At 31.7% G+C, this 11,976-nt stretch overlaps 2 protein-coding genes across 4 annotated transcripts; both read right to left on the reverse strand.

Moving 5' to 3' along the window:
- Positions 1-1,700: 1,700 nt before the first annotated feature.
- Positions 1,701-5,909, reverse strand: LOC126854451 (protein zer-1 homolog). The gene is made up of 9 exons (XM_050601217.1): positions 4,896-5,909; positions 4,524-4,806; positions 4,137-4,434; positions 3,843-4,048; positions 3,536-3,707; positions 3,122-3,445; positions 2,871-3,020; positions 2,502-2,754; positions 1,701-2,396 (listed from the first exon to the last, which is right to left on the reverse strand). Exons 1-9 carry the CDS (start codon positions 5,356-5,358, stop codon positions 2,197-2,199), a joined length of 2,349 nt encoding a protein of 782 aa, XP_050457174.1. The 5' UTR covers positions 5,359-5,909; the 3' UTR covers positions 1,701-2,196.
- Positions 5,843-11,752, reverse strand: LOC126854442 (centromere protein J). 3 transcript variants are annotated; one of them, XM_050601192.1, is made up of 7 exons: positions 11,577-11,752; positions 11,349-11,493; positions 8,329-11,118; positions 7,592-8,247; positions 7,237-7,432; positions 7,005-7,104; positions 5,843-5,972 (listed from the first exon to the last, which is right to left on the reverse strand). In XM_050601192.1, the coding sequence occupies exons 3-7, from the start codon at positions 11,104-11,106 to the stop codon at positions 5,935-5,937; spliced, it is 3,768 nt and encodes a 1,255-aa protein (XP_050457149.1). In that variant the 5' UTR covers positions 11,107-11,118; positions 11,349-11,493; positions 11,577-11,752; the 3' UTR covers positions 5,843-5,934. The 3 variants fall into 3 exon arrangements, with proteins under 3 accessions (XP_050457149.1, XP_050457147.1, XP_050457148.1); XM_050601190.1 differs by having other exon boundaries at positions 7,592-11,118; XM_050601191.1 differs by lacking the exon at positions 5,843-5,972 and having other exon boundaries at positions 6,385-7,104; positions 7,592-11,118.
- Positions 11,753-11,976: the final 224 nt, after the last annotated feature.

The raw sequence follows: 11,976 nt of genomic DNA on the forward strand, positions 1-11,976 counted from the left end.
CCAGCCTACATAAAAGATAAAGCTGGAAATTTATTAAAAATAATACGTTCAATTGCATAATTGGTATAAATTGATGAAGTTAATTTTTTCAAAAAATTTTTTAATATTGTAATAACGATAACATACAAAACATTTAAATTTAATATACTGCTTTTCCGTAATTCTATTTACATGTAAGAGATTCTTCCAAGTTTATCTTGTCATGCTTGTATTGAAAAAATCCTTATATATATATGTATATATATGTATATGTATATATATACATATATATATATACACACACATATATATATGTATATATATATATATATATATGTATGTATATATGTATATATATATATACATTATTCTATATATATATATTATATATTCTATATATATATATATATATATTCTATATATATATATATATATATATATATATGTATCTATATTCATATCGATATATATATATATATATATATATATATATATATATATATGTATATATATATGTATACATATATGCATATATTATTCTATATATATATATTATATATTCTATATATATATATATATATATTATATATATATATATATACATATATATCTCTATATGTATATATATATATGTATATATGTATCTATATTCATATATATATATATATATATATATATATATATATGTGTGTGTGTGTATATGTATATATATATATGTGTGTGTATATATATATATATGTATATACATATATATATATGTATATATATACACATACACACACACAAGAGAGAAAAAGGGGGAGAGAGGGAGAAAAAGATCAAAATATACATCCACATATTGCATGAAAGTTAATATGCTTAGTAATAAGTTAAAGACAAGTAATAAATGTGCATAATTAGCTGCAATTATCCATTTTCTCTTCTCACAATCAGACTTTTATATTTTAAGCCCATCGAAATTTTTGTGAACCAACATATCTCTTTTAAGGGGGCATACCCATTTAAATCTTTGAAAAATAACATTTCTTAGATTTTTTTGCAGCGCATTTTTTTTTTTGCAATATTATATAATATAATATTATTAAGTATTTAAGTAAGAATTTTCAGCTTAAAAAAATTTTTTTTTTTTAGGTGTTATGTTATATTATATAAACATTTGCAGATTTATATTTTCATGCATGTGCATAAAAACGTTCATTTATCATATCTGAAATAAAAAATACCAGTTTTTTTTTATTAATAGCTATCTGCTATCTGAGCGTTTCTTCAAAATTTAAAAAAATAAGAAAATGGTAGCACGTTAAAAAAAGTTTCGTTAAAAATAATCCATCTTTTTTTTATAATAAAAAAATGGAAAATCTTGATTTAAAAAAGCAAGCTTTGTTAGCAGAATTTTATTAAAAACTCGTATGAAAAATTTGAAGTCAATCAGAATGTAGCCCGAATTTTCATGCACACTGTGCATGTAAATATAAATTTGCTGTAAAATAACTGTAAAAAAATCTAGAAATTGTACTTATTTTTCGAGAGTTTAAATGGATATGCTCCCTTAAATCTTTCTTATTTTGAATTATTCTCCCAATTTTCCTCGACTCTTATTCCAATGCCGCAAAATAAAAATTTCGTTGACAATTACATATCCATAATTTCATTAGCAATTTTCATTCTATACATGAAAAAGTGGCGAATGTGAAGTAGTGAAAGAACAACGCGAGAAAAGCTCAGCTTATGGAAGTTTAGTTCATTAAGAATAAGGGTGTTCAGAATATGAAGGCTCGACTGTATGATATAAGCGGACTATGTACACCGATCGAACAAAGTATTTTCGATTCAAAATCGACTATTAATTATCAGCAATAGTTTATACGGTATGAATATTTGCCGGTAATTGAATAGTCATTTCAAAATATTCTGCGTTTATACATGTTTAAAACGCACGCATACATTCACACATCATACACGCACGTATACTCGCTTGCATACACAACCTTTGTAATTATAATATTGAGCATCCGTTCGTTTTCATTGTTTTTCGTCGAAGAAATTGTGTCTTATAGAGTTGATTCAACACTTTTTTTAATCTGGCTTTTCTATGTATGTACTTAAATTCCTCTGCTATTGTTCGTCTGTTAATGGTACTAATTATAATTTGTTTTGTCTAAAGAGACAACATAAGTTATGCAACATACGTAACGATGATGTTACTAACGATCTTTCTTAACCATCGAGACTATATTCCGGGTCTAAGGCCGAATGAGAAACGTTTACATCATCGGAATGGGTCTCATATTGATAGCAATTTTCAATCACTAAACTCGCAAGTTCTTTTATACGTTCGTACGGCCTAGGATCCGCTATCACTGTGTGTAGTTTCTCCATTCCTCCTTCTTTTACTACCAATGCGCAATATTTGAATGCTAAAACAGATCGGATTATATTATAAAATAGCCACAGACGTGAATATGCTAATATGCATATATATTCTCGCGATATAAATATGAGTAATAATATCGTATACGTACGATATACTTTGGTAAGATTGGCAAGAGCCCAAGCAGCCCAATGTTGACACGGAGAAGTATGATATACATCTAATAGACGCAATAGTGGTCCGAACGAACGATAATTGATATTACGTTCTGCATTTAAATCCCAACTTTCGATCGCCTGTACCATGTATTTAAGGACCTCGTTGCGAGTCGGCTTTTCTATCGTCCAAGCTTCAAGGCCATCGGATGCCATGTGTGCCAATATACCAGCGGCGTTATATGGAACCTGTACAAATAAAAAAATATACCTGTTGCTATTTTACATAGTAAAAAATGTTCAAATAAAACTGAAATGAACAGTTAACAAATAATTAAAAGAAAGGAAAAAAAGAAATACGAAACCTCAATTCCGTCGCTATTGGAGCGTAACAAACTGGCAAAAACAGTTACATATCGTTCTTGCATGAGATGGATTCGAAGATATTCAACTTCCGCTACATTGCCGAGTAATCCCATCATATTTCTCAGTAATTCTTCCTTGCGTGGATATTGCTACACAAAAAAATGTTATTGCAAATATGAATGAAAATGCGTATAACAAATTAAACACAATGTAACATTATCGTAATAGAATATGTATAATGAAACGATACCTTCACGCATAAAAGAAAAAGCGCCATGCCTTTCTCATCTAAAAATCGTTGACAATTTACGGATGTTTCATCCGTCATGTTCCACATGGTTGACCATGCGACTTCTAATACATCGTCAAATATATTAGATTCCACCCTGTATTCGACCAATTCTAACATAGTTTTAACACAACCTAGTTTGCCGAGTAGTCTCTTTTCTTTACCCTCCACTTGACAAGCCAGAGAGTTTAATAGATATATGCCGATTCTTTGGACAAAACTCTCTGGTTCCGAATGTTTAGCTGAATGTAGAAGCACCTTCACGAGCGCTTCGTAATTCGACATCTACAAAAGTGGAAATGATGATGATGAAAATATTGCAATAGTTATATAACCATGATATTTAAAACTTAAAAGATTGAAAATAACACGAACCACATCTTGAGGTATGCGAAATTGACATAATGCCAAACAACCGTTCCTCATCATAGTTTCCTCGTCTCTGTGCGCGCTCATACCGGCAAGTAAGGTACTAATAATCCTCCTCTTCATTCGCGCTACTAATTCACCCTTTTCCTTCATTTTCACTATATAAAATAATGTAGCGCTGCAACACATATATCGATGATATTAGAGTTATATCGACGCAATATTAATAATGCTTTCTTAAGTCTCACAATTATTTTTTCCCTGGGAGTGAAAAATTTTTAAATAATATAGTATACAAGTATATTGTTTATACCTTCCTGATATCTGTATATGCTTTTGAGCTGGATGCTTCTCCATAGCTTCCAAGACAGTACATAATGCTTGATCCATTCTATGACAATTTTCATATCTAAATACATGATACAAATCACTCAGTACTTTTTGTAATAATTCCTGCTTATTGTCCATACAAACATGAGCTGCAATCAATATTTGATCTTCGTTTGCATCACCAGCCACCTGAAAATTGAGCCATATGAAAATGACTAAATGAAGAAAAGATTAATACTTTTACATATATTTTAAATATACTATAATTACAACTTACTACTTTTGCTGGTATGTCATGCCTCCTACAAGCACCATGAGCAGTACCATAAAGTCCTAAAAATTGTAACGGCTTATTTATTCTGGACGCAAGACCTGGTATGTCGGAAAGCTGACCAAAGTTAGAATCCTCAATTTTTGTATCAACGGGACGTTCGGCTACACCTCTACCCGCAAGATTTGTGCCGCCGATATCTAAGGATACCAACTGGGGTAAACCATTCACTAAATCACTTAAAATCTTATTGGGATTATCAAACTGTCCATGCTTGTAATTTGATTGCGAAATATCCAAATGCCTATAAAAATATTCTGTTAAGTTGCATTGTCCAAATTTTACAACAAAGTGTTTTACACTTATAATATTATGATTACAAATGAGATATACCTTAAATTCTTCAATTGACAAATGTTTTTAACAAAAGACTTTGGATCGGTATTAACTTTGACATTGTATAAAGTTAAAGACACTAAATTTGGTACCCGGTAATAAAAATCAAAAGTATCAATGTCAAAACTATTAGATAGGTCCAAATGCGTCAGATGGGTTAATCCTTTTAAAAGCAAGGAATATTCTGACGCAGGTATTCCTACATATCCTAATGCCAAGCGTCTTAAATTTGGCGTTTTAAAAACGTATCCTCGTTCATAATAATTGATGGATGAATCAGCTACAAAAAAATATTACAAATAGTTTAATCAACAATTCAATTGATATTGTTATAACACACTGCAAAATAAAATAGTTCAGCGATCTTACCTGCATTCAAACTCGATGGTACAACCATTGAAGTTCCATGAAATGCTAAATTATGTAGATTTTCCGAATGGTCATTAATATACTCGATACAATGTTCCGTTAAATTACTACAATCAGTTAGTTCTAAGTCGTAGAGTTTGTGACTGACGAGCGTGTTAACCGAGACATCGGTCAAGCTGCAATTGGAGATTTTTACGTGTTTCAGTCGAGTGGCTGTTAAATTTTTGAAAATCGAGAAGAAACAATCGTCGTCCTCGGTCGCCTCGCTGTGCTGCGCATATTCGATAATCTTGTCGCATATCTCGCTAGGAAAGGTTATTCCCTTCCGTAATATCCGATGACCGCGTCTTCCCTTTGTCGAAATAATATCGAGATTCTCGCAGATCAGCTTGAAGCACAAATCGGTGAGACGTTCCGGGCCTATATATTGATCCGTGTGAAATAAGTCATCTAGCTCGGCCATTCTCTCGACAGAGGTAGATTATTTATTGGATCACGATCGAATCACGCATGAGAAAAGAGGCCTGCTACAACACTCTTTCTCTATGTGATTGCGCAATTTCGATTAACGGGAATATGCACCTAGAGAAATAACAAACGTCCGATAAACGTCAAACGAGGGACGGACATCAGCTGGAAACGCGCGACATGGCGTATGTCAGAAATGTTGTTGTATATGAACTATCCGCTGACCGCATTTAGCTTATTTCATCCCAGTGTTGTGTCTCACTCAATGTAACGCGTAATCGCCACGCATATCGTGTAAAAAAAACACAATTCGCAGACTCGTGTGATAGAAATGACGCGGCTCGATCCCGATGCGGTTCAAGTTGCGCATCGAGAAATAACGTGACACGATTTTCCTCGCTCTAGAATCGTCCGGAAAGCTTTAGCTATAGCTGTTACCACCGTACTGTCGCCACCAACGTCACTGTTACAACCAATATCGCCTTTACGGTTGTCATTAATAACTTCTCTATATTGTTTTCTCCCTTCTTCTCTCTTCTTGCTCGTGTTATTTATGCGTCGCGCATAAATTTCAACGTTCCTCACTCCATATTACTGTGTGCCTGCATGCTATTTAAAATAATATTTTATCGATTACAGTTCAAAATTTACACTTGTAATGCATATATAGAATATATTATATAGAATGTATGTACGGTATGTGGTATATGTCTAGAGAAGGGCAATGTTTAATCGAGATTAATCGATTTCTCTTTTATCGATTATTCTTTTGCATATAACGTAATTTCAAATTCGAATAATTTCTTCTTACTTGATTTCGTTACATTTTATAATAATAAATAAATTTATCTGTATATTTAAACTTTATGATTAGTAATATAAACTTATTCATATTAATTATCTTTGATAAAACAATCGCGTATTAACGACATTGCTAAAACTAGAATATAAATATTTATGGTGGCACTATCAAGTATCTTCAGTAATTGTTTGTAAATTAGAAAAATATATTTTTCTTTATTACTCTTTATTCGCTTTTTTATAATAAAATCAATATTAAGTTTTAAATTTCTATAAAAATAGTTATTTTATACGCATTATAAATCGTCTCGTTTATACTATTATAGATTAATTGGAATTATATATTAACAAACGCTTGATGTAGATCTTTCTGATTCATCTACAGACTCTTGCTATTTACAAATCAGCTGTTTCTCTCTCCTTTTCTCTGTCTTTGTAAATTGAAAATTCCTTCTTCTATTCCTATTTTTCTATCATGATTCTGATATTTTATTATTATTTGTTGGAATATCAGATATCAAATTTCTTGCATTTAAAATTAAAAAATTTTTTTTTAATACCTAATCAGTAGAGAGCAACATTTTCATTTAGCATGTGCATATATATCATTAGAAATAATAGTAAGAACTAAAAGAAGGAATCTTCATAATAAAAACAATATTCTGACTTCACAATATTACATATAAGTAATCAATTGAGAGAAATTGCAGAATAGTAAATTTCGCGACAATTTAAAAATATACAGGGATTTTATATAGGCTATACAATTCCATGCTAAAATCCATTAAAAAATATTCTTTGTGAAAACTTAACTATCGTATGAATCCATCAAAAGATTACCATCTTTGTCTTTTAACCGTTTTCTTCCACTGGAATATCGTGTTTCTTGAGTACCATCCGCGTATACTAGCTTCACAGTACCATCGGGATACTCTCGTCTCTGAAACATTTTAATGTTATGCGATATTAGTTGAAACGTATTTATATGCTTCGATAAAAAGCCGAGATGTATGATTTAAATGAATTAATGAAAACATTAAAAATAGTAAAGTTAAATTAAATTCGTTCTTACTTTATGCTCTTTCGTATGAATTTCCCTTTGGCCATTCGGTAAAGTCAGAATTTTATCGCCATTAATAAAGGTTTGCGCTACTGTCCCATCTGGCAAAGACCACTTCTCCGTACCATCTGCTTGTACTATTCGTATAGCGCCGTCCGGAAATGATATTTCGACGGTACCATCGGATGCACGCTTCTCCACTTGACCGCTATATTTTTTTATTCATTATACATATTGATTATTTAAATATAAATAAAAATCAAGCGTGATCTAAGCAAATAAATGTAATAATAAAAAGATTATATATATATATATATATATATATATATATATATATATATATATATATATAAGGATGAAAACGTACTCTGGAAATTCTAAAATCTCCAAACCGTCGGGAGTTGTCGTATGCCATGTTCGAGTCGTAGCGTAGAAATATTTTACTTTTCCATCCTTGTCGGTCTCGCGAACGTCTCCGTTATAATAAATCATTTTCGTTATTCCTCGATCGGGAAAGACTTTCTTGACATTACCATTTAGATACCAGTACTCTGCATGTCCATCCGAATATTGAATCTGTTTTCCGATATCCTTAGTATTCGTTCCGCTAGCCCGATGACAAAGAGAGGAGGGACATAATGTAGAGCTTAAACTTTTTTCAGGCAACAACATCCGATTCTGCATCCTCATATCGTCTTTATCTGATGAATTCTGATTCACTTCACGTGATCTGTAAAACGATATGTCTGCGTTACTCATAGCGCAAGCCGTTGTACATTCGAGATCCTCATTTGTGGACTTATGATGGGACTTATTGTGGGATTTATCGTTGGTTTTCCCCGATGTTCCATCGTTCTTTGCATTCCGTAATTGTGTATCTGTTGATTCATTCATATTTTGCTTAATGTGAATCGGATTTTGATCCTCCAGGAAATCCGATGTTGCCTCTTTCAATAAATTTTCGTATAAATACTGCTTTTTCTTCGCGATGTTTCCGTTTGCGAATGTTTTATTGCATTTTGGCTGTAAATCAATCCCGGCTTTAGATTCTACTTTATTATTATTTACAGATATATCCTCTATTTGTTCAAAATCATCATTTACATTAATTGTTTTTACAATCGATTCCATTGATTTGCTTCTGTCTTTATCTTCATCGTTATCATCGTGAACAGAAGCATCCGATGAAGTATCGGACAAGACTTGAGTTATCTTCGCTGGAAGCTCTTTGGACGGAACCTTGACACGTTTATTAATTTGATTGATAGCTTTTGTAATCATTTGTCCATTTGTGCTCTTCCTGATATTTCTGATATTTGTTCTTTTAATGTTCTCTAGAGTCGCGATCTCTTCTTTCAATTTTGAAATTTCTACTCGTAGTACGCGAAGCTCACTTTTATATCTCGATTCTGCGGCATGCCACCTACTTTCCTTGATATTCAGTTCGTCCCTTAATTTTTCCAATTGCTCTTGCAAGGTTTGCGCTTTATGTCTTTCCATTTTATTTTGTTTCGCCTTTTCTTGAGCATCGCGAATTCTATTCTCCATTGCTATCCTCTCACGCGACAGTTTCTTTTTCTCTTCCTCTAATCGGTTTTCTACTCTTCTTCTGTTCTCTTCGAAATTTCTTTCCTTCTCCGCATATTCTTTATGCAGTATCATCTGATCTTCTTGTAGATTTCGACGCTGGAGCAATAGAGCTGCACTTTCTTTTCGAAATATATCAATTTCTTTTTGGAGTTCTAATAAACGGCTTTTCAATAGTTCTGATTCAAAACCATTATTTCGATTTGTCCGATCTTCGGGCTGATGATAAAGATCGATCTCCTTCGAATTCGAACGTATTTTTGCTATCTTCTCCACTGTTATTTTTTCTGGCTCACTTCTTAAAATATATTCTTTCCTTTTGTGTGCATTCAGATCTCGATGAGTATCTGTCAGTGAGGATGATGATGACAATGATGACAAAACGGATTGCTCTCCTTCTTCGTCAGATGTTCGAGTTTCTTCCATTATCGTACATTCGTTATCATCATATATATCTTCGCCCGGCGATTCGTTTTCACAATTTAGAGCATTTTCTTCTTCGGGAATGTTTATATTCTCTTGCAAAAACGATCGTCTCGAAAGAATCAATTTTTCATTGCTCATATTTTTCAGGGAAGACATTTGTTTTTCATCATTTAATGGTAAATTCTCTTCTCCAACGTCAGATAATTCCGACGAATCAATGGAATGATCGTTCCAATCCTGTTGCTCGAGATGTTCTCTCAAGGGAGATTTGTCTGCCGTGTCACTTAAATCTATAGTTCTATATTCATTATATTCCGAGAATCTAACGCGATGATTCGCATCCGTTTCACTATTACGCGCTACATTATTTTCCTCGGAAATATCTCCTTCTTCATCACTATCTGATAATGTTGCAATAATAGCTACATCACGATTTTTCAAATAATCAATATGTACTTTATTATTCTGTGATACTTGATTGGCAATTGTTGAATGTTTCTGTATCTCTTCTTGCATATCATTTACAGTTACAGTATCTGAGTAAGAATCGATGGTAGCGGTACTAATATGAGATCGTTTATGAATATCAAAGTGTTCAAACTGGTGTTGTATTCTAGGTTTTAAATTTGCTACTTGTTTGTCAGCAGATCGTTGAGATTCCCGCTCGATTGTATCGTCGGTTCGTTCATCATTTTGCTGTTTCGTACTCGCCACAACACCACCTTCACTGCCTGCACAATTTAATCTCTTCTTTATTTTAAATGGCGTAGACTGCTGCAAAAATGCAAGTACTGTGCTCGATGTTGAACAAAAACTAGAATTTTCAGCTTTTTCTTCCAAAAGTTCAAATATCCTTACCTCTTCTAATTCTCTTTCTGTTTTTGAATCAGAATCTGACATATTCATTTCTTGCAAATATTTTGATCGATTAGAAGCAGCATTATATGCAGTTTCTTTATTTGGAGTAATATGTTCAGATTTATTAAAAATCTTATTTCTTGGTAATGGTACAGTTTTTAAGTTTAATTGTCGCTTTTCACTTATAACGAAATTATTCGAAGATTTCGAGGCTACATCTTTATGTATAGTAGATTTTCTGCTTTTATCACTTTTATCGACACATTGTTTAGAAGATAATGATGTGCTATGCTTTCTCATAGTTGTTGGCTGTTTTGAATTTTTAGTGATCTTGAATCTTGAAAGTCCTTCCCCTTTCTTAAGAAATGGTTTCTTTGATTTAGTCTTTACATCAATGCGCTCATTTGACATAGCTTCTGACTCTTTTTTCAATTTCTCTTCCAGTAGTGTTTGAAAATCTTTTTTAGGTGAAGGAAGAGGAATATCGTCAATTGAGATACATCTATTCGAAACTACATTATCCAACGATAGCGGTTTTATTCCTTCTATTAATAAATCGTTACTTAACTCTTTTTCTTGTGACAGTATACCAGAATTATAACGCTTTACAGAATTTCTATTTGCATCGGCGGTAGCCGAAATATGATTCGAATCTTTAATTTCTTTATCTTTATAAGTTTCGTACAATGCATTAGCATCTGTTAATACTTCTTCGTCCATCATATCAAACACGTTATCCGAATTGTTCATACTGCTTTGGAAAACCGAAGCTTTGTCAAATAGTGGTTCTGTATTTATCTCTATCTCATGCATAGCATGCACATTCTCTGTATTTTCATTAATGTCATTAAGATCACATATAGTTAAACTAAGTGCTTTGGAAATACGATCCTCATGCTCGTGACTTAAAACCTCTATTTGCATCTGCTGCTGTTTCAATAGTTTTTCATGTTGTTCTATTTGCCATTCCCTTAGCTTTTGTAATCGTTCTAAAGAAGCTTCTATATCCATGGTTTACAATAGCTGAAATAATTAAAATTATCAATTTAAATTAATTTTAAATCAGTTTTGCTTTAAAAAATATCTGCAAGTAATTGCATTCCTGTCTATATTAGTTAAATATATATAAAATCTACATATAAGAATCATCTGCAAAAAAAAATGAGTGTCAAATATAATAAATAAAATTTAAACAAAAAATTAACTTTTTACAAAAACAATAATTTTTCATAAGAAAAGCAAGAATAACTTACTTAAAGGAAACATCCAATGCTCTTTTGCAGGCATTGAGCAATGCAGTACCAATGTTGACACGTAACTCTGTATGTTTAAATGTTTTAAAAGTTATATAAAATAAAATGCATTTAAATTGCAGATAAAAATCCAATGCGTCTTAACCTAAAATAATAAAAACATTTACAATTTACATTTATAATTTTAATTTTCTTTTAAAATCATTCTAGTATTTTATAAATATACACCTATCTCTACAAAATATGATCGTCATAAATAAATTGGATGCTTCACATTGTTCCAATCAAATGTATTGAATATTCCATTGTTCATTCACTTTCTTTTGTAGAAATGGTATAAATGCACAATCTCTAAATAAAATCCTGATAATGCGATAATATAGTTCCAAAGAATCATGCATATCAAACGGTTATCATTTTAAAATGCCATCTTTGTTATTGCTTGAGATACCAACTTAATAATTTAATAATACTAAAAATCTCCAATTTTCATAGTATATAAACAGAATGAATAGATTGGTTATCCGCTAGGAAATTAGAAAAAATAAAAACCCCAAACTTTTTTCTAAAGAGAAACTGCTGTTTATAGATGTATGTGCATGGATTTTATACACACGACACACACATA

The sequence above is a fragment of the Cataglyphis hispanica genome, chromosome 14, assembly GCF_021464435.1.
Source record: "Cataglyphis hispanica isolate Lineage 1 chromosome 14, ULB_Chis1_1.0, whole genome shotgun sequence".
Taxonomy (NCBI): Eukaryota; Metazoa; Arthropoda; class Insecta; order Hymenoptera; family Formicidae; genus Cataglyphis; species Cataglyphis hispanica.